This window comes from Pongo abelii, chromosome 17, assembly GCF_028885655.2.
Source record: "Pongo abelii isolate AG06213 chromosome 17, NHGRI_mPonAbe1-v2.0_pri, whole genome shotgun sequence".
Taxonomy (NCBI): domain Eukaryota; kingdom Metazoa; phylum Chordata; class Mammalia; order Primates; family Hominidae; genus Pongo; species Pongo abelii.
Window position 1 is genome coordinate 20,185,090 of NC_072002.2, and position 24,437 is coordinate 20,209,526.

Genomic DNA, 24,437 nt, shown 5'->3' on the forward strand with positions numbered 1-24,437 from the left:
AATAAACTATGTCAAATAAGCTTCCAATATCAAAATATTTATCAAAAAAGAAAACACTGAATTACCACAGACTTGCTGGATATGAATACACATTTATATTTCAAAATCAGTGCAGTATTTATTGAAAATGAGAATTTTGGTATTCACAGAATGAATTTTATAATATGATTGCTTCTAAAATTAACTAAGTTTGGTATATTATCTTACACTGTAAAGGACTTTTATAAAACAGCTATCATATCAAAGAACTGGCTGTCTCAAAAAAAATTAGCCAAAGCATCTATATGCAACTTAATCACATCTTAGTCATTCATGTCAGTGAAAGTTCTCTCTCTGAGGCCTGACAGTTATCAAGTGAAATGAGCTGCTGTGGTTTACCCAATTCTAGCACTCCCTCCTGCCTCCAGTACCCTCCACAGCAATAACCTCTTTTGTGAGACTGGGCATATGCTGAAGCAACTGCAAGTGAGTTGTCTCAAGTTCACTTGGCTTTAACTCACAAGACCCCAGCAAATGTCTTTCTTTCCTCCCTGTGTGTCCTTTCACAATCCCTCTTCCTTTGAAAAAGTGATTTTTAGTTGGGAGCCAAGATGGCCAAATAGGAACAGCTCCGGTCTACAGCTCCCAGCGTGAGCGACGCAGAAGATGGGTGATTTCTGCATTTCCATCTGAGCTTTGAAGAGAGCAGTGGTTCTCCCAGCAAGCAGCTAGAGAACTGAGAATGGACAGACTGCCTCCTCAAATGGGTCCCTGACCCCTGACCCCCGAGCAGCCTAACTGGGAGGCACCCCCCAGCAGGGGCAGACTGACACCTCACATGGCTGGGTACTCCAACAGACCAGCAGCTGAGAGTCCTGTCTGTTAGAAGGAAAACTAACAAACAGAAAGAACATCCACACCAAAAACCCATCTGTACATCACCATCATCAAAGACCAAAAGTAGATAAAACCACAAAGATGGGGAAAAAACAGAGCAGAAAAACTGGAAACTCTAAAAAGCAGAGTGCCTCTCCTCCTCCAAAGGAATGCAGTTCCTCACCAGCAACGGAACAAAGCTGGATGGAGAATGACTTTGATGAGCTGAGAGAAGAAGGCTTCAGAAGATCAAATTACTCCGAGCTACGGGAGGATATTCAAACCAAAGGCAAAGAAGTTGAAAACCTTGAAAAAAATTTAGAAGAATATATAACTAGAATAACCAATACAGAGAAGTGCTTAAAGGAGCTGATGGAGCTTAAAGCCAAGGCTCGAGAACTACGTGAAGAATGCAGAAGCCTCAGGAGCCGATGCAATCAACTGGAAGAAAGGGTATCAGCGATGGAAGATCAAATGAATGAAATGAAGCAAGAAGGAAAGTTTAGAGAAAAAAAGAATAAAAAGAAATGAGCAAAGCCTCCAAGAAATATGGGACTATGTGAAAAGACCAAATCTACATCTGATTGGTGTACCTGAAAGTGACGGGGAGAGTGGAACCAAGTTGGAAAACACTCTGCAGGATATCATCCAGGAGAACTTCCCCAATCTAGCAAGGCAGGCCAACATTCAGATTCAGGAAATACAGAGAACGCCACAAAGATACTCCTCGAGAAGAGCAACTCCAAGACACATAATTGTCAGATTCACCAAAGTTGAAATGAAGGAAAAAATGTTAAGGGCAGTCAGAGAGAAAGGTCGGGTTACCATCAAAGGGAAGCCCATCAGACTAACAGCAGATCTCTCGGCAGAAATTCTACAAACCAGAAGAGAGTGGGGGCCAATATTCAACATTCTTAAAGAAAAGAATTTTCAACCCAGAATTTCATATCCAGCCAAACTAAGCTTCATAAGTGAAGGAGAAATAAAATACTTTACAGACAAGCAAATGCTGACAGATTTTGTCACCACCAGGCCTGCCCTAAAAGAGCTCCTGAAGGAAGCGCTAAACATGGAAAGGCACAACCGGTACCAGCCACTTCAAAATCATGCCAAAATGTAAAGACCATCGAGACTAGGAAGAGACTGCATCAACTAATGAGCAAAATAACCAGCTAACATCATAATGACAGGATCAAATTCACACATAACAATATTAACTTTAAATGTAAAAGGACTAAATGCTCCAATTAAAAGACACAGACTGGCAAATTGGATAAAGACTCAGGACCCATCAGTGTGCTGTATTCAGGAAACCCATCTCATGTGCAGAGACACACATAGGCTCAAAATAAAAAGATGGAGGAAGATCTACCAAGCAAATGGAAAACAAAAAAAGGCAGGGGTTGCAATCCTACTCTCTGATAAAACAGACTTTAAACCAATGAAGATCAAAAGAGACAAAGAAGGCCGTTACATAATGGTAAAGGGATCAATTCAACAAGAAGAGCTAACTATCCTAAATATATATGCACCCAATACAGGAGCACCCAGATTCATAAAGCAAGTCCTGAGTGACCTACAAAGAGACTTAGACTCCCACACATTAATAATGGGAGACTTTAACACCCCACTGTCAACATTAGACAGATCAACGAGAGAGAAAGTCAACAAGGATACCCAGGAATTGAACTCAGCTCCTCACAAGCGGACCTAATAGACATCTACAGAACTCTCCACTCCAAATCAACAGAATATACATTTTTTTCAGCACCACACCACACCCATTCCAAAATTGACCACATACTTGGAAGTAAAGCTCTCCTCAGCAAATGTAAAAGAACAGAAATTATAACAAACTATCTCTCAGATCACAGTGCAATCAAACTAGAACTCAGGATTAAGAATCTCACTCAAAACCACTCAACTACATGGAAACTGAACAACCTGCTCCTGAATGACTACTGGATACATAACGAAATGAAGGCAGAAATAAAGATGTTCTTTGAAACCAACGAGAACAAAGACACAACATACCAGGATCTCTGGGATGCATTCAAAGCAGTGTGTAGAGGGAAATTTATAGCACTAAATGCCCACAAAAGAAAGCAGAAAAGATTCAAACTTGACACCCTAACATCACAATTAAAAGATCTAGAGAAGCAAGAGCAAACACATTCAAAAGCTAGCAGAAGGCAAGAAATAACTAAAATCAGAGCAGAACTGAAAGAAATAGAGACACAAAAAGCCCTTCAAAAAATTAATGAATCCAGGAGCTAGTTTTTTGAAAGGATCAACAAAACTGATAGACCGCTAGCAAGACTAATAAAGAAAAAAAGAGAGAAGAATCAAATAGATGCAATAAAAAATGATAAAGGGGATATCACCACCGATCCCACAGAAATACAAACTACCATCAGAGAATACTACAAACACCTCTATGCAAATAAAATAGAAAATCTAGAAGAAATGGATAAATTCCTCGACACATACATGCTCCCAAGACTAAACCAGGAAGAAGTTCAATCTCTGAATAGACCAATAGCAGGAGCTGAAATTGTGGCAATAATCAATAGCTTATCAACCAAAAAGAGTCCAGGACCAGATGGATTCACAGCCGAATTCTACCAGAGGTACAAGGAGGAGCTGGTACCATTCCTTCTGAAACTATTCCAATCAACAGAAACAGAGGGAATCCTCCCTAACTCATTTTATGAGGCCAGCATCATCCTGATACCAAAGCCAGGCAGAGACACAACCAAAAAAGAGAATTTTAGACCAATATCCTTGATGAACATTGATGCAAAAATCCTCAATATAATACTGGCAAACCGAATCCAGCAGCACATCAAAAAGCTTATCCACCATGATCAAGTGGGCTTCATCCCTGGGATGCAAGGCTGGTTCAATATATGCAAATCAATAAATGTAATCCAGCATATAAGCAGAACCAAAGACAAAAACCACATGATTATCTCAATAGATGCAGAAAAGGCCTTTGACAAAATTCAACAACCCTCATGCTAAAAACTCTCAATAAATTAGGTATTGATGGGATGTATCTCAAAACAATAAGAGCTATCTATGACAAACCCACAGCCAATATCATACTGAATGGGCAAAAACTGGAAGCATTCCCTTTGAAAACTGGTACAAGACAGGGATGCCCTCTCTCACCACTCCTATTCAACATAGTGTTGGAAGTTCTGGCCAGGTCAATTAGGCAGGAGAAGGAAATAATGGGTATTCGATTAGGAAAAGAGGAAGTCAAATTGTCCCTGTTTGCAGATGACATGATTGTATATCTAGAAAACCCCATTGTCTCAGTCCAAAATATCCTTAAGCTGATAAGCAACTTCAGCAAAGTCTCAGGATACAAAATCAATGTACAAAAATCACAAGCATTCTTATACACCAACAACAGACAAACAGAGAGCCAAATCATGAGTGAACTCCCATTCACAATTGCTTCAAAGAGAATAAAATACCTAGGAACCCAACTTACAAGGGATGTGAAGGACCTCTTCAAGGAGAACTACAAACCACTGCTCAAGGAAATAAAAGAGGAGACAAACAAATGGAAGAACATTCCATGCTCATGGGTAGGAAGAATCAATATCGTGAAAATGGCCATACTGCCCAAGGTAATTTACAGATTCAATGCCATCCCCATCAAGCTACCAATGACTTTCTTCACAGAATTGGAAAAAACTACTTTAAAGTTCATATGGAACCAAAAAAGAGCCCGCATCGCCAAGTCAATCCTAAGCCAAAAGAACAAAGCTGGAGGCATCACACTACCTGACTTCAAACTATACTACAAGGCTACAGTAACCAAAACAGCATGGTACTGCTACCAAAACAGAGATATAGATCAATGGAACAGAACAGAGCCCTCAGAAATAATGCCGCATATCTACAACTATCTGATCTTTGACAAACCTGAGAAAAACAAGCAATGGGGAAAGGATTCCCTATTTAATAAATGGTGCTGGGAAAACTGGCTAGCCATATGTAGAAAGCTGAAACTGGATCCCTTCCTTACACCTTATACAAAAATCAATTCAAGATGGATTAAAGACTTAAATGTTAGACCTAAAACCATAAAAACCCTAGAAGAAAACCTAGGCATTACCATTCAGGACATAGGCATGGGCAAGGACTTCATGTCTAAAACACCAAAAGCAATGGCAACAAAAGCCAAAATTGACAAATGGGATCTAATTCAACTAAAGAGCTTCTGCACAGCAAAAGAAACTACCATCAGAGTGAACAGGCAACCTACAAAATGGGAGAAAATTTTCACAACCTACTCATCTGACAAAGGGCTAATATCCAGAATCTACAATGAACTCCAACAAATTTACAAGAAAAAAACAAACAACCCCATCAAAAAGTGGGCGAAGGACATAAACAGACACTTCTCAGAAGAAGACATTTATGCAGCCAAAAAACACATGAAGAAATGCTCACCATCACTGGCCATCAGAGAAATGCAAATCAAAACCACAATGAGATACCATCTCACACCAGTTAGAATGGCAATCATTAAAAAGTCAGGAAACAACAGGTGCTGGAGAGGATGTGGAGAAATAGGAACACTTTTACACTGTTGGTGGGACTGTAAACTAGTTCAACCCTTGTGGAAGTCAGTGTGGCGATTCCTCAGGGATCTAGAACTAGAAATACCATTTGACCCAGCCATCCCATTACTGGGTATACACCCAAAGGACTATAAATCATGCTGCTATAAAGACACATGCACACGTATGTTTATTGCGGCATTATTCACAATAGCAAAGACTTGGAACCAACCCAAGTGTCCAACAATGATAGACTGGATTAGGAAAATGTGGCACATATACACCATGGAATACTATGCAGCCATAAAAAATGATGAGTTCATGTCCTTTGTAGGGACATGGATGAAATTGGAAATCATCATTCTCAGTAAACTATCGCAAGAACAAAAAACCAAACACCGCATATTCTCACTCATAGGTGGGAAGTGAACAGTGAGAACACATGGACACAGGAAGGGGAACATCACACTTCGGGGACTGTTGTGGGGTGGGGGGAGGGGGGAGGGAGAGCACTGGGAGATATACCTAATGCTAGATGATGAGTTAGTGGGTGCAGCGCACCAGCATGGCACATGTATACATGTGTAACTAACCTGCACATTGTGCACATGTACCCTAAAACTTAAAGTATAATAATAAAAAGAAAAAGAAAAAGTGATTTTTAGATCTGTCGTCCTGATGCTTCCCTTCCTAACTGCTTTTTATGGATAATTGCAACCACTTTTTTCATCTGTATTCAGCAGTAATATACACCTGTAATCTCTCTTTTTTCATCTCATTTTCCTTCCCCTGTGGCTAGAATCATGCTCAGAAATAAAAGGAAATTAATGCTTTCCCTGGATTCTGTTATTTTTTAAATTGCTCTCCAATGGTTCTTTTTCCAGATTTCTCTAAAGGAAGGCTCTTCCCTTGCTATTCAGAGCTGTGTCCAAGGACAAGCACCAACATCACCTGAGTACTCATGAGAAATGCAGACTGCCATACCTGCTGAATCAGAATGTGCACTTTCCAGAAGCTCCTCAAGTAATTCATGACAATCTGAATGCCCTGTTTTACACTTTATGTGATTCCATATTGGTTTACCCTAATTGCCCTTTTTGGCCTAGCCTCAATTTCTTCCCTATTATGTCCCTGAATTTAATACTACATTATGAGCCATAATGTTTCTAATGAACTTTTAATTAGGCTATACCTTCTCTAATTAACTTCTTCTGCATAAATCACCCAACACTATTCTTTTCAATTATGTTAATTTGGCCTATATGATACTATCCTATAAGGTTACAACATTTTCTTTAAAACAAAATCATAGCCATACATGGCTGACCATTTATGGTGATGTTCACCTATGGTAGATAAAACACAGGTCTGTGTGGTAAAGTACTTCAATCCTTAATGCCTCTCCAGTAGTGAGGATGGCAGAAGGATCAGGAAAACGTTTCTCTAATTCTCTGACACATGTTGGTACTGGAAGCTCACTTTATCTTCCTTCCTATTTCTAACACCCTGTTCTTCCTTCTTCTACAGATCAATTTGACTTTACTACCCTCCATTACATACATCCACATATATGTTTTTATTTATTCCATGTACACTCTGCCCTCCTCATTCTTTCTTTCTCTTTTATCCATTTCCTCTTGCCTCTCTCCTGACCTGCCTCAGGTCTTAGAGTATGTTAAAATGGAACTCATAACTCAGCTCCTTTAGTGGTACTCCCAATAGAATCAACTGCTGACCCTTGGTTAAAGACACAACTTATCACCATTTCACTTCTTTACTTATTATACAGTTAATAGGACATTTTCTTTAGCTATCAGACTCTATTAGTACTCATATTTTCAAAGAAACATTCCATCAAATGATTTTTTTTTTTTTCTAGACGGAGTCTCGCTCTGTCACCCAGGCTGGAGTACAGTGGCGTGATCGCCGCTTACTGTAAGCTCCACCTCCCAGGTTCACCCCATTCTCCTGCCTCAGCCTCCCAAGTAGCTGGGACTACAGGTGCCTCCCACCACGCCTGGCTAATTTTTTCTATTTTTAGTAGAGATGGAGTTTCACCATGTTAGCCACGATGGTCTCAATCTCCTGACCTCGTGATCTGCCCACCTCGGCCTCCCAAAGTGCTGGGATTACAGGCGTGAGCCACCACACCCAGCCTCCATCAAATGCCTTTTTAAATAAAATACGGTTCTCACCTTCTCCTTTTCCATAGACTATTCTGTTTCCTTTTCCACGGGAAGGTTCAGGTAAAGGCTCTGACACTTTCTCGGGGACACGCTGCTAAGGTAATATCAAGAATTAGTTTCCATTTTAAAATTATAATGAGTTGCATCAATAGTTTCTTATCAATCTCTTTTTATGAAACTCTGTCTCACTCTGTCAACCCAGGGCTAGAATGCAGGGGCCTGATTATGGTTCACTGTGGTCTCAAACTCCTGACCTCAAGCAATCTTCCCACCTCAACTTCCTGAATAGCTGGAACTACAGGTGCGTACCATCATGCCATGCTAATGTTCTTATTGTTATCTTTGTAGAGACAAGGCCTCATTATACTGCCCAGGCTGGTCTGAAACGCCTAGGCTCAAGTAAATCTTCCACTTCTGCCTCCCAAAGTGTTGAGATACGCAGTGTGCACCACCACACCCAGCCCTAATCAATTTCTTTAAATCAATCTCAATGTTGCCCAGGCATGGTGGCTAACACCTGTAATCTCAGCCCTTTGCAAGGCCAATGTGGGTGGATTGCTTGAGTTCAGGAGTTTGAGACCAGCCTGGGCAACATAATTAGAACACATCTCTACACAAAAAGTACCAAAAGGAGTCAGGCATGATGGTGTGTGCCTGTAGTCTCAGCTGCTTGGGAAGCTGATATGGGAGGATCACTTGAGCCTGAGAGGTGGAGACTGTAGCGTGCCAAGACCCAACAGAGCAAGACCCTGACTCCCCCAAAATTTCAATTTAAAATGTGAGAACAAAGAGAGATACAAACAAAAAACAAGCCTAATTGGTCAATGAAATATGAGCTTAAGCCAAGAAAGAAAAGAAACAACATGAAGTACAATAAAGTACGTGGGGAAATAGATCTATAATAGAGCCTTTTGGTCTTTCATATCCCTGATAATACTAATTAATATTTATGCTACAATTAGTTTTTTGTAAGTACTTCTGTGATAGAGTTTATTACTATAAGACATTCAATTAGCTAAATATGGTCATCTAACACTACCTGAAAGAACATTATTATAACAGAGAGAGAAAACTGGAACTTTCCATCAACTTTCCACCCAGAAAAAGAATTGGTCACCAGAATTCTAAAGAGTAATGTATGGCAGACACATGGAAAAATGCTCATCATCGCTGGCCATCAGAGAAATGCAAATCAAAACCACAATGAGATACCATCTCACAACAGTTAGAATGGCAATCATTAAAAAGTCAGGAAACAGCAAGTGCTGGAGAGGATGTGGAGACATAGGAACACTTTTACACTGTTGGTGGGATGGTAAACTAGTTCAACCATTGTGGAAGACAGTGTGGCGATTCCTCAAGGATCTAGAACTAGAAATGCCATTTGACCCAGTCATCCCATTATTGGGTATATACCCAAAGGATTATAAATCATGCTGCTATAAAGACACATGCACACGTATGTTTATTGTGGCACTATTCACAATAGCAAAGACTTGGAAGTAACCCAAATGTCCATCAATGATAGACTGGATTAAGAAAATGTGGCACATATACACCATGGAATACTATGCAGACATAAGAAAGGATGAGTTCATGTCCTTTGTAGGGACATGGATGAAGCTGGAAACCATCACTCTGAGAAAACTGTCGCAAGGACAGAAAACCAAACACCACATGTTCTCACTCATAGGTGGGAAGTGAACAATGAGAACACTTAGACACAGGAAGTGGAACATCACACACTGGGGCCTGTTGTGGGGTGGGGGCAGGGGGGAGGGATAGCATTAGGAGATATACCTAATGTAAATGACGAGTTAATGGGTGCAGCACACTAACATGGCACATGTATACACATGTAACAAACCTGCACGTTGTGCACATGTACCCTAGAACCTAAAGTATAATAATAATAATAACAATAAAGAGTAATGTATGGCTTGAAAAGGTATATTTAATAGAACATGAGTTGGGGCTAATAAAAAGCTTAAGAAATGTTAATCTAAAATCTCAATGTTAAGATTCCAGTGGAATGATACTAGAAAATATATTGTAACCCTCTTTGCTACTGATGACCTATATCTAATTTATTTCCTTTTTAATTATGGTATAATTTCTCAACATACATCAAAACTTATACACCCTTAAATATTAAAAAATAATACAAAAGTAAGCAATATTTTAAATAAAATATTTAATTGTTAGATACATTAGGTATATTATATTACTTATAACATTCCATTATATAAAAATTCATTTGTCTATTTATTTAGATTAAACAACTATTAAGACTGAATGTCTCATGCCTGTAACCCCAGCACTTTGAGACGCTGAGGCGGGCAGAACACTTGAGCACAACGGTTAAAGACCAGCCTGGGCAACAAGGCAAAACCCTGTCTGTACAAAACTCAGCCAAGCATGGTGACACAGGTCTATGATGACATAGCTCTATTGCTTCAAATACTTGGATGGCTGAAGTGTGAGGATCACCTGAGCCCAGGAAACGGAGATCGGAGTGAGCCAAGATCTCACCAGTGCCCTCCAGCCTGGGTGACAGAGTGAAACCCCATCTCAAAAAACAACAAGTAAAATGCTTCTTACATGGAAGACTGTATTCTAGGTACTCCAGGATACACACAAATATGTTTACCGACCTCCAGTACCTTATGGTATGCAGGAGCTTCCAATGATTGTTTAAACAACTAAATAGAAAACCTTCTGACATTCAAAATTTCAGAATATGATATAAGGACTTTGAGTGGTTATTTTATTTTATTTTGTTTTTTAAGATGTAGTCTTGCTCTGTCACCCAGGCTGGAGTGCAATGGTGCAATCTTGGCTCACTGCAACCTCCGCCTCCTGGATTCAAGTGATTCTCCTGCCTTGGCCTCCTGAGCAGCTGAGATCGCAGGCATGTGCAATCATGCCTGGTTAATTTTTGTGCTTTTTTTTTTTCTTACAGACAGAGTTTCACCACGTTGGCCAGGCTGATCTTGAACTCCTGACCTCAGGTGATCTACCCACCTCGGCCTCCAAAAGTGCTGGGATTACAGGTGTGAGCCACCACGCCTGGCCAAGTAAATATTTTAAATAAACTACAATGACAAAATTATGATGACAAAGTCTTACAATATCGGTATTAAGAGTCTCTGCTTCTAGAACTGGCTATTTGCAGCAAAATACATGTTATTCAATTAGATGAAGTGTTTTATATAAACTCTTCATGGACAACTCATGAACCACACAAAAATCCCTTTGCAATACAAATTTTGAGAACATAAATTTAAATTTCTACATTTCCACAATTTATATTTTTAAATCAGATACAATGTTGCCCAGGCTGTTCTCAAACTCCTGGGTTCAAGCAATCTTCCTGCATCAAACTCCCAAGTAGCAGGGACTACAGGTGTACACCACCACACTCCACTATTTTTCTATAATTTTTAATTTTTTTTAGTCTCACTACAGAACCAACAATGTAAGTAGAGAAACAATCTCTCCTAAAAACTATATGATACCAAAATAATAAGTTTCCAAGAACAAAAGCTATATGCTATGTACTGAACATTTTTGCCACTAAAAATTACCAGGAGGATTCCATGATTACTGCAAATAATTTGATCCACTGAAGAGTTATACAGGCATAAATATTAAGAAAGTCACACTCGTATGATTTAAAAGTCAAAGTGTTAGTATTTATCCAAATAGACCTTAACCAAATTTCATATTTCCTCTATTGGAGAAAGCATTTCCTAATGTGATTTTCCTGTCGCTACTTATTTTCCAGTTCATTTTTTTTCAGCTCCCCACTGTCACAGTACTTATCAATCTGTTAGTTACCAAAGTTAAACAAATTTTTTGAATCAACTAGCCATATATATGTTTTTCTCTGACCAACTTTCAATTACCACCATTAAACAATGATAGGTAAACCACTGCTAAATTTGAAAAGTAAATACTATGCAAAACTACATTCAGAGTGAGAAAATTAATTTTGCAAGAGACCACTTTACCTTAGTAGCAACACTCAAGTCTTCATCATCCAGTGCAGGCAATGAATCCACACACAGTTCATGGAAAATGCTTGAGAGCAAAAATAAACAATGAAAATGAGCAAGTTGGTTTCTTTACAATTTTTTTAACTGCCAGTTTATATCCAGCTTCCCCCTCAAAAAAAGGAAAATGTAATCTGGGGAAAGGTCAGTGATCTATATATTAAATTATGATTCTTGATATAATTAAAATATGTCCTCTGTTCCAAAAATAGATTTTAGTTACCTATTTCTGCCTCCACCTGTCTAAATCTATAAAATATTCAATGAAAACTAACCTTGAGGGAGGAGCCAAAATGGCCGAATAGGAACAGTTCCGGTCTACAGCTCCCAGCGTGAGCAACGCAGAAGACGGGTGATTTCTGCATTTCCATCTGAGGTACCGTGTTCATCTCACTAGGGAGTGCCAGACAGTGGACGCAGGTCAGTGGGTGAGTGCACCGTGCGCCAGCCGAACCAGGGGCGAGGCATTGCCTCACTCGGGAAGCCCAAGGGGTCAGGGAGTTCCCACGGAGTCTCCCTGATTGCTAGCACAGCAGTCTGAGATCAAACAGCAAGTCAGCAGCGAGGCTGGGGGAGGGGCGCCCACCATTGCCCAGGCTCCATTAGGTAAACAAAGCAGCTGGGAAGCTTGAACTGGGTGGAGCCCACCACAGCTCAAGGAGGCCTGCCTGCCTCTCTAGGCGCCACCTCTGGGGGCAGGGCACAGACACACAAAAAGACAGCAGTAACCTCTGCAGACTTAAATGTCCCTGTCTGACAGCTTTGAGGAGAGCAGTGGTTCTCCCAGCACGCAGTTGGAGATCTGAGAACAGGCAGACTGCCTCCTCAAGTGGGTCCCTGACCCCTGACCCCCGAGCAGCCTAACTGGGAGGCACCCCCCAGCAGGGGCAGACTGACACCTCACACGGCCGGCCAGGTACTCCAACAGACCTGCAGCTGAGGGTCCTGTCTGTTAGACAGAAAATTAACAGAAAGGACATCCACACCAAAAACCCATCTGTACATCACCATCATCAAAGACCAAAAGTAGATAAAACCACAAAGATGGGGAAAAAACAGAGCAGAAAAACTGGAAACTGTAAAAAGCAGAGTACCTCTCCTCCTCCAAAGGAACGCAGTTCCTCACCAGCAACGGAAGAAAGCTGGATGGAGAATGACCTTGACGAGCTGAGAGAAGAACGCTTCAGACGATCAAATTACTCCGAGCTACGGGAGGATATTCAAACCAAAGGCAAAGAAGTTGAAAACTTTGAAAAAAATTTAGAAGAATGTACAACTAGAATAACCAATACAGAGAAGTGCTTAAAGGAGCTGATGGAGCTGAAAACCAAGGCTCGAGAACTACATGAAGAATGCAGAAGCCTCAGGAGCCAATGCGATCAAATGGAAGAAAGGGTATCAGCCCTGGAAGATGAAATGAATGAAATGAAGTGAGAAGGGAAGTTTAGAGAAAAAAGAATAAAAAGAAATGAGCAAAGCCTCCAAGAAATGTGGGACTGTGTGAAAAGACCAAATCTACATCTGATTGGTGTACCTGAAAGTGACGGGGAGAATGGAAACAAGTTGGAAAACACTCTGCAGGATATTATCCAGGAGAACTTCCCCAATCTAGCAAGGCAGGCCAACATTCAGATTCAGGAAATACAGAGAACGCCACAAAGATACTCCTCGAGAAGAGCAACTCCAAGACACATAATTGTCAGATTCACCAAAGTTGAAATGAAGGAAAAAATGTTAAGGGCAGCCAGAGAGAAAGGTCGGGTTACCATCAAAGGGAAGCCCATCAGACTAACAGCAGATCTCTCGGCAGAAACCCTACAAGCCAGAAGAGAGTGGGGGCCAATATTCAACATTCTTAAAGAAAAGAATTTTCAACCCAGAATTTCATATCCAGCCAAACTAAGCTTCATAAGTGAAGGAGAAATAAAATACTTTACAGACAAGCAAATGCTGACAGATTTTGTCACCACCAGGCCTGCCCTAAAAGAGCTCCTGAAGGAAGCGCTAAACATGGAAAGGCACAATTGGTACCAGCCACTGCAAAATCATACCAAACTGTAAAGACCATCGAGACTAGGAAGAGACTGCATCAACTAACAAGCAAAATAACCAACTAACATCATAATGACAGGATCAAATTCACACATAACAATATTAACTTTAAATGTAAATGGACTAAATGCTCCAATTAAAAGACACAGACTGGCAAATTGGATAAAGATTCAAGACCCATCAGTGTGCTGTATTCAGGAAACCCATCTCACGTGCAGAGACACACATAGGCTCAAAATAAAAGGATGGAGGAAGATCTACCAAGCAAATGGAAAACAAAAAAAGGCAGGGGTTGCAATCCTAGTCTCTGATAAAACAGACCTTAAACCAACAAAGATCAAAAGAGACAAAGAAGGCCATTACATAATGGTAAAGGGATCAATTCAACAAGAAGAGCTAACTATCCTAAATATATATGCACCCAATACAGGAGCACCCAGATTCATAAAGCAAGTCCTGAGTGACCTACAAAGAGACTTAGACTCCCACACATTAATAATGGGAGACTTTAACACCCCACTGTCAACATTAGACAGATCAACGAGAGAGAAAGTCAACAAGGATACCCAGGAATTGAACTCAGCTCTGCACCAAGCAGACCTAATAGACATCTACAGAACTCTCCACCCCAAATCAACAGAATATACATTTTTTTCAGCACCACACCACACCTATTCCAAAATTGACCACATACTTGGAAGTAAAGCTCTCCTCAATAAATGTAAAAGAACAGAAATTATAACAAACTATCTCTCAGATCACAGTGCAATCAAGCTAGAATTCAGGATTAAGAATCTCACTCAAAACCACTCAACTACATGGAAACTGAACAACCTGCTCCTGAATGACTACTGGGTACATAACGAAATGAAGGCAGAAATAAAGATGTTCTTTGAAACCAACGAGAACCAAGACACAACATACCAGAAACTCTGGGATGCATTCAAAGCAGTGTGTAGAGGGAAATTTATAGCACTAAATGCCCACAAAAGAAAGCAGGAAAGATCCAAAATTGACACCCTAACATCACAATTAAAAGATCTAGAGAAGCAAGAGCAAACACATTCAAAAGCTAGCAGAAGGCAAGAAATAACTAAAATCAGAGCAGAACTGAAGGAAATAGAGACACAAAAAACCCTTCAAAAAATAAATGAATCCAGGAGCTGGTTTTTTGAAAGGATCAACAAAATTGATAGACCGCTAGCAAGATTAATAAAGAAGAAAAGAGAGAAGAATCAAATAGATGCAATAGAAAATGATAAAGGGGATATCACCACGGATCCCACAGAAATACAAACTACCATCAGAGAATACTACAACCACCTCTATGCAAATAAACTAGAAAATCTAGAAGAAATGGATAAATTCCTCAACACATACACCCTCCCAAGACTAAACCAGGAAGAAGTTGAATCTCTGAATAGACCAATAACAGGAGCTGAAATTGTGGCAATAATCAATAGCTTACCAACCAAAAAAAGTCCAGGACCAGATGGGTTCACAGCCGAATTCTACCAGAGGTACAAGGAGGAACTGGTACCATTCCTTCTGAAACTATTCCAATCAATAGAAAAAGAAGGAATCCTCCCTAACTCATTTTATGAGGCCAGCATCATCCTGATACCAAAGCCTGGCAGAGACACAACAAAAAAAGAGAATTTTAGACCAATATCCTTGATGAACATTGATGCAAAAATCCTCAATAAAATACTGGCAAACCGAATCCAGCAGCACATCAAAAAGCTTATCCACCATGATCAAGTGGGCTTCATCCCTGAGATGCAAGGCTGGTTCAATATATGCAAATCAATAAATGTAATCCAGCATATAAACAGAACCAAAGACAAAAACCACATGATTATCTCAATAGATGCAGAAAAGGCCTTTGACAAAATTCAACAACCCTTCATGCTAAAAACTCTCAATAAATTAGGTATTGATGGGACGTATCTCAAAATAATAAGAGCTATCTATGACAAACCCACAGCCAATATCATACTGAATGGGCAAAAACTAGAAGCATTCCCTTTGAAAACTGGTACAAGACAGAGATGCCCTCTCTCACCACTTCTATTCAACATAGTGTTGGAAGTTCTGGCCAGGGCAATTAGGCAGGAGAAGGAAATCAAGGGTATTCAATTAGGAAAAGAGGAAGTCAAATTGTCCCTGTTTGCAGATGACATGATTGTATATCTAGAAAACCCCATTGTCTCAGTCCAAAATATCCTTAAGCTGATAAGCAACTTCAGCAAAGTCTCAGGATACAAAATCAATGTACAAAAATCACAAGCATTCTTATACATCAATAACAGACAAACAGAGAGCCAAATCATGAGTGAACTCCCATTCACAATTGCTTCAAAGAGAATAAAATACCTAGGAACCCAACTTACAAGGGATGTGAAGGACCTCTTCAAGGAGAACTACAAACCACTGCTCAAGGAAATAAAAGAGGAGACAAACAAATGGAAGAACATTCCATGCTCATGGGTAGGAAGAATCAATATCGTGAAAATGGCCATACTGCCCAAGGTAATTTACAGATTCAATGCCATCCCCATCAAGCTACCAATGACTTTCTTCACAGAATTGGAAAAAACTACTTTAAAGTTCATATGGAACCAAAAAAGAGCCCGCATCGCCAAGTCAATCCTAAGCCAAAAGAACAAAGCTGGAGGCATCACACTACCTGACTTCAAACTATACTACAAGGCTACAGTAACCAAAACAGCATGGTACTGCTACCAAAACAGAGATATATATCAACGGAACAGAACAGAGCCGTCAGAAATAATGCCACATATCTACAACTATCTGATCTTTGACAAACCTGAGAAAAACAAGAAATGGGGAAAGGATTCCCTATTTAATAAATGGTGCTGGGAAAACTGGCTAGCCATATGTAGAAAGCTGAAACTGGATCCCTTCCTTACACCTTATACAAAAATCAATTCAAGATGGATTAAAGACTTAAATGTTAGACCTAAAACCATAAAAACCCTAGAAGAAAACCTAGGCATTACCATTCAGGACATAGGCATGGGCAAGGACTTCATGTCTAAAACACCAAAAGCAATGGCAACAAAAGCCAAAATTGACAAATGGGATCTAATTAAACTAAAGAGCTTCTGCACAGCAAAGGAAACTACCATCAGAGTGAACAGGCAACCTACAAAATGGGAGAAAATTTTCGCAACCTACTCATCTGACAAAGGGCTAATATCCAGAATATACAATGAACTCCAACAAATTTACAAGAAAAAAACAAACAACCCCATCAAAAAGTGGGCAAAGGACATGAACAGACACTTCTCAAAAGAAGACATTTATGCAGCCAAAAAACACATGAAAAAATGCTCACCATCACTGGCCATCAGAGAAATGCAAATCAAAACCACAATGAGATACCATCTCACACCAGTTAGAATGGCAATCATTAAAAAGTCAGGAAACAACAGGTGCTGGAGAGGATGTGGAGAAATAGGAACACTTTTACACTGTTGGTGGGACTGTAAACTAGTTCAACCCTTGTGGAAGTCAGTGTGGCGATTCCTTAGGGATCTAGAACTAGAAATTCCATTTGACCCAGCCGTCCCATTACTGGGTATATACCCAAAGGACTATAAATCATGCTGCTATAAAGACACATGCACACGTATGTTTATTGCGGCATTATTCACAATAGCAAAGACTTGGAACCAACCCAAATGTCCAACAATGATAGATTGGATTAGGAAAATGTGGCACATATACACCATGGAATACTATGCAGCCATAAAAAATGATGAGTTCATGACCTTTGTAGGGACATGGATGAAATTGGAAATCATCATTCTCAGTAAACTATCGCAAGAACAAAAAACCAAACACCGCATATTCTCACTCATAGGTGGGAATTGAACAATGAGAACACATGGACACAGGAAGGGGAACATCACACTTCAGGGACTGTTGTGGGGTGGGGGGAGAGGGGAGGGCTAGCATTGGGAAATATACCTAATGCTAGATGACGAGTTAGTGGGTGCAGCGCACCAGCATGGCACATGTATACATATGTAACTTACCTGCACATTGCACACATGTACCATAAAACCTAAAGTATAATAATAATAATAATAATAATAATTAAAAAAACAATTTTTAGTATTTTGAAAAATTATATTTAAAAACTATGAAAATATTCACATATTTTTCAAAAAGTTATAGGTGCATATTGTTTTTAATTAAATGTATAAGATATTATATATCATATATACATATATTAGATTTTAATTACATTATGATAAATGATTATTTAATAAATACCTATTAATAACCAAAAAAAAAAGAAAGAAAACTAACCTTGAGCTTCATAACAAATAGTGACAGTCAATATATTGGCAGAGCCTGACAATAATTTACCCTCACAAATTACCTGTCCTGAAGCTGAACTTAAAATTCAATTAATGGATGACATAAATTTTGTTACCTAAACTGGAAGAAAACTGATGACCTAAAACAAAGTAGAAAGATCCACTGTCTCTTTTCCATGATCTATCTCTGGTTAAAAGACTAATCTGCATCACTTCAAAATGGCGGTCTTGATTCCTCAACATGGAATCCACTTAGGAAGGTCCTATTGCTTTCCTTTGCCCTAAATCGGTACAGGAAATCCCCTGCAATATTTGAATTGTATGAAAGCTGCATGTATAAAAGTCAAATAACAAAGGTGTATGTTCTTATTGAGAATACTTTTCCCAGAAAGATTAAAATATTAACAATTATAAAATCCCATTATTTTCACTCTATAGGTCCTACCTTATTCAGGTCCACATAAACTAGCAAGCCCTTAAAAATTTTCATAGGCACTCAGACACCCGAGGAGAGAGACTGCCAGAAAAACAGAGTCCTGGTAGTTGTACCTCTATTTCCCTAAGTACTATCTAAGTATCTGTCTTTCTATGGGCTCCAACTTCCAGATTCCACTTCTGCAGGGCTCCACAGAAGTCTCCAATCTTCAAATCTTCAGTCTATGAAAGCACAGATTCCTGAAAGGATGGCCTCAAATGACCAGGAGTAGGAGCTCTCTATATCCCTGCTCCTAAAAAACAAGCTAACTGGAGTCTCCATCACCTGCCCCCAGCTAGACACACTACCAACTACCCAGCTGAACTCCATGACTGATTTTCCAGCCAATCATGCCCCTGACCCAGCCTACACGGACATGGGAAGAACATCAGTGAATTGGGAACAGAGGCAGAGGTGAAGAGACACCTGCCCTGTGCCACAGATCTATGTAGTTCAGCAATCTCCAGCCCCTTAGTACTCCAGGGGCTCTAAGCCACCCCTCTGTAAGTCAGGATGGAAGTAGATGACACCACATTTCTATCTGCTGTAGACACTCCTCCCAGTGTCTCAAAATGTTTTAGCATCTTTCAGTAAAAATCTTCAAGTTTGTCAGTCCTTGATTTAAAAAAAAGCAGCAAACTTTTTAGAGCCCCCTTGAACCTTCTATTTTAATGTGCCTTTGTAGATAATTCCCAACATCTTGTGTCCTTCATCTTTATAATTTCTCTTTATCAAACTTGTCATAAACCCCAATATTTTGATCTCTTATTGAAGACTCCATACTCCTATCCAATCCAGTGTTGTTTATCTTCAAACTTGGCCTTCCCCTGCTCATTCCATTCTTATCTACTTCCACTGGGTTCACCAGCTAATTCCATTCTCATTCTATCCACTGGGTGTACCAGACTCACTCCCGTTTGTATTAGTAAAACACACGCCAATAGGATATAAAAAGAAGCAAGAGTACTGGGCTTTACCATGAGTTCAAATCTCATTTCTGCCCATTCCTATGTCTAAAAAAAAGCATCCTAATCTCTTTGAGCCTCACATTCTCTATCTAGAGAATCACTTGACCAGAATGTTCAACACAGGTAAAAATACTAGAAGGCATTTTAATTCATTCCAAGATTCCTTAAAATTCTGTAATTCTATGTCGTCTTGATTCTGTCTATAGAAAAACTGGGAATACATATCCAGCAGAGTTTGAAAAAATAATAGAACAAAAGAAACACCAAGAAAAGCAGAGAAGAAAGTTTTAAAAAATGAAGACGAGATTATAGAAAAGTCATGGAAAAAGCAACGAGACTAAAAAAATTATTATGGAAGTAAGCAAAAATACTTGCCTAAATGGAAAACCAAACTGGGAAGTCAAAAAATTTCTCTCTAAGACTTGCCTAAACTTGCTTTTGTAAAACTTACAGTCCTATGGCTAAAGCTAAGTAAGATCTGCCCTAAAGCCTTTGATGGTAAAAATAAGATACTGGTTACCACTGAAATTGTCAAATTTATTAGGACAATCTCTTGGACTAACCACATTCTAACAATAACCTTAAATGAGAGTTCAAGGTATTTAAACTCTCATTAATTTAGACATTAATCAAATTAATGAATCTGATTAATCTGATTCAGACCTATACCTTGATCCAAGGGCTGCACAGATATCTATCAATCTATGCTGAGGAGCAAGAGAAAGGGTGTGGAAGGCAGGCAGGCTGATGGTCAAACTGTGGGCCAGCTACTTTGTTAACTATGGGATCACGAAGCAATTAATCAACTGCTCTAATCCATAGTTGTTTATTTAATAAACAGTAGGTTATAGGAACACAGATGTTATGATGGATTTATGAGATGATAAATGCATAGAACGTATTAGGATGTCTAGCCCAAAATACAACACTCAACAGATATTAGTTTCTTCCATCTACATTTTTTTCTTAGTTAACATAATTTTTTAAATCTATAAAATCATACCTGACTGCAGATTCATCAGAACTTCCAACATCTATTAAAGACAAAGGTAAAATGCATTATAAATCAATAATAAATGTACAGAACATTAAAAGCATCAGAATGCACAGTGATGCATACCTCTAATCCAAACTACTTGGAAGGATGAGGCAGGAGGATCACTTGAGGACCCCAGAAGTTTGAGACCAGCTTGGGAAACATAGCAAGACTCTATCTTCATAAAAAAAATTGTGCACACTTGTGTGTATGCTTTAGATCCTGTTTTTTTTTTGTTGTTGTTGTTGTTGTTGTTTTGTTTTGGTTTGGTTTTTTAAAGCACAAGACTGATGCTTTGTTACACAGCATTCCTTTGGGAGCATGCCTGGGACCTTATTAAAATTAACATTCATTATACATATTGGTAGGTAATTAATGCAGTAAGAACTCTTCCTTTTGTATTTATTAGATGCAAAGAAGAATACATTTATTAAAATTTGGTATCTACAAGTGAACTGCAGTATACAAGTCATCCTAGCCAAATCCTATGAGATTGAGTAAAAATGGTATTGTTAGCAGAACAGGTGTGATGAGTCAACAGTGTCAAAGAGCATGATTTCTGGACCAAAATATGAGGGGAAGTTAAAACAGAGGATACAGTAATACCCCTTATCCACTATATGTGCAGAAAGACACACTTGACATGTTTTTCTGTGCTCTCACGCCACAGCAACAATCATCAACAAAGAAGGCTTCTGTGACCAAATGTGTGGAGAGTTTTTCCCCACCAACAAGCAAGCAATCATTCCTGCTGATGACACAATTCAATTCTCACACCATATCTACAGATAACATCAGATTTAATTTAATTTATAAATTAAACTTTATCATAGATATGTACGTATAGGAAAAAACAGTTTGTGATTCAGTACTATTCATGGTTCCATGCATCCACTGGGGGTCTTGGAATGTATCTCCCACAGTTAAGGGGGAGCTACTGCACTTATTTTGTTATAACACAACACAGCCTCTCTAGCTCTTCAGTTCAAACTGTTCAGTTTAGGATAAAACACCCTATCACCAGAAGCCAGCAAAACATGGGAATCAGACTAGAAACAGGAATCCTTGCAAAGACATTCCAGCCACCAGTGGAGAAGAGCTCAAGAGAGATCAGTGTGTTACTCTGGCTAATACTCTTCTGGGGAAGGTACTGGGTGGTTTCCTTAGTTGTAGTTATTTGCTCTGGCCTATGTATAACAAGGCCCAAATTCACCTGCCATTTTACCTCCCACAGAAAGAAACACTGGAAAGATCACTCCTTTAAGAGCTTATCCACATTCAGAGAGAAGCTTAAGAAACACTGGGGAGGTATGGCAGGCTGCTGGGCAGTATTATCTGATGTGAAAAACATATAGAAAGAAAACTATCAATGCCCTTTTACTACCGGAATGTCCACATGCTTGCCCTTCTCCCTAGTAGGAGAAAAAAAATTTTTCACCTCACATAAAGCAAAACTCCCTTGCCATCCCTCATGACAGAATCTAGTTGTAGGTGAGTCACGTCATCATAATACAGGCTGTTGTCAACCTCATCCCTCAAAGGAAGAGGATCAGTGAGGAACTTATGTATTTACCTATAGCATTCACTGCCTGGTCTTATTTCCAACCAAAGGTAAGTATGAAATATTTTGTGATTCCAGTTTTATAAAGTACAACCCCTTGCGTTTGTCCCCTTCCATTGCTAGAGAGTCTATCTGGACCCACCTCATAGAGCAAGATGCTCCAGTTTGTGCTGTGTGGTATGGCATGGTGTCCTTTTCCTCAACCCTTTCTATTATGTGCCCAATATCTATACAAATCATGTTTTCTAAGTATGTAAAGCATACCTCATCAGCATATATCATTCTTTCCAATGATAAAGAAGCAAAAGAAAAACAAAAGGACAAAGAACATCTTAAATGACTACATTCAACTGCCATGGAGCTTTAATTTTTTAACCATTCAAAAAGATATCCACTGTATTATTCCAACTATATGACTCTTCTGAAAAAAGTAAAACTATGAAGACAGAGTAAAGATCAATGGTTGCCATGAGTTGCTAGGGAGAAAGGGAGAGATGAACAGGCATAGCATAGGGAATTTTTAGGGCAGTGAAACTGTAACAGTAATAGATACATGTCATGTCATTATACATTTGTCCAAATTCACAGAATGTACAGCATCAAGAGTGAAGCCTGATGTAAACTATGAACTTTGAGTGATAATAATGTGTCAATGTAAGTTCATCAGTTGTAACAAATGTACCACTTTCTGGTGGAAAATACTAATAATGGGGGAGGCCATGCATGTGTGGGAGGCATGGAATATATGAGAAATCTCTGTACCTTCCTCTCAATTTTGCTGTGAACCTGAAACTGCTCTAAGAAATAAGGTTATTGATTTAAAAAAGATATTCAGCTGGGCTCAGTGGCTCATGCCTGTAATCTCAGCACTTTGGAAGGCAAAGGCAGGTGGATCACCTGAGGTCAAGAGTTCAAGACCAGCCTGGCCAACATGGCAAAACCTGGTCTCTACTAAAAATACAAAAATTAGTTGGGCATGGTGGCGGGCACCTGTAATTTCAGCTACTTGGGAGGCTGAGGCAGGAGAATTGCTTGAGCCTAGAGGGCGGAGGTTGCAGTTAACCGAGATTGCACCACTGCACTGCAGCCTGGGAGACAGAGTGAGACTCCATCTCAAAAAACAAAAAAGATATTCACTGTCTATGCATCCCAGGATCTCCAGAACAAAAATTAAAATAAATAAATAAATAAATAAGATGGCTGGGCACAGTGGCTCATGCCTGTAATCCTAGCACTTTGAGAGGCCGAGGTGGGTGGATCACCTGAAGTCAGGAGTTCCAGACCAGCCTGACCAACATGGTGAAACCCCATCTCTACTAAATACGAAAAGTGAGCCGGGCATGATGGTGCATGCCTGTAATCCCAGGTACCTGGGAGGCTGAGGCAGGAGAATCATTTGAACCTGGGAGGTGGAGGTTGCAATGAGCCAAGATTGTGTCATTGCACTGCAGCCTGGGTAACAAGAGCAAAACAATGTCTCAAAAAAAATAAAGAAATAAAATAAAAAATAAAGATATTCACTGAACTTGTTATGATGATATATTTAAGCAAGACACAGTGACCCTAAAAATTAGAGATCATTGAAGACCAAAGTAACAACATGCAGTCATTATTTCTCAAATTGAAGTATATAAAATGTATAAAATAAATAAATTTAACTGCATGCTTAGGCAAGAAAATATTGATAAAAATGATTGAATATTTTATCTTACTTCAAAATTCTAAACAGGGATTTAGCACAATATGAAAACTAGATTATTCATGTAATCAAAATAAAAGATGATTTTTATTCTAATTTTAACTCAGAAGTTATTATGCTTATTTAATTTAACAATTTTACTGAAAGCTTAATGAGATAAATAGGACAGATTATAATTACCTAACATTGCCATGGTAACTTATTTACAAATAGCTGTTCATCACCAAAAGTCAAAAAAGTAACCAGCATTGCAACTTAAGATGGATCACACAACAGAAATTAGTACCAAGTTACCTTATCTTATAATATTATGTGTTATTAAAATGAAATTTTAAAACAACACCAAAAATTAAGTTGGGGTTATACAAAGTGTGCAAAAAAGATTTCATATAGCAGGCAAGAGACTGCCATCCTTAGAAAGGCCTGCATGCAAGGCTGGCCCTTGGCTGATGTTTAGGAGATTGAAATTGGGAGGGTTTCCACCACTCCCTGAGAAGAGTGGCTCACTGTGTCTAAAGTGTTTATAGAAACAGTGTGTTTCCTCTGAACAGCTGCTTTCCTTGTAAGAGTCTGGAATTTGGGTACATGTGAGGGAGAGTAACTTCCATAGAAAAACTT

The 24,437-nt window shown here is 39.2% G+C and overlaps 1 protein-coding gene across 1 annotated transcript in view; it reads right to left on the reverse strand.

Moving 5' to 3' along the window:
• ANKRD30B (ankyrin repeat domain 30B) overlaps positions 1–24,437 on the reverse strand; it is a 54,790-nt gene that overhangs the window by 15,024 nt on the left and 15,329 nt on the right. Inside the window, 3 exon segments of the mRNA XM_054537603.2 lie at positions 7,631–7,715; positions 11,635–11,704; positions 20,527–20,557. Coding sequence (XP_054393578.2) covers positions 7,631–7,715; positions 11,635–11,704; positions 20,527–20,557 — 186 coding nt within the window.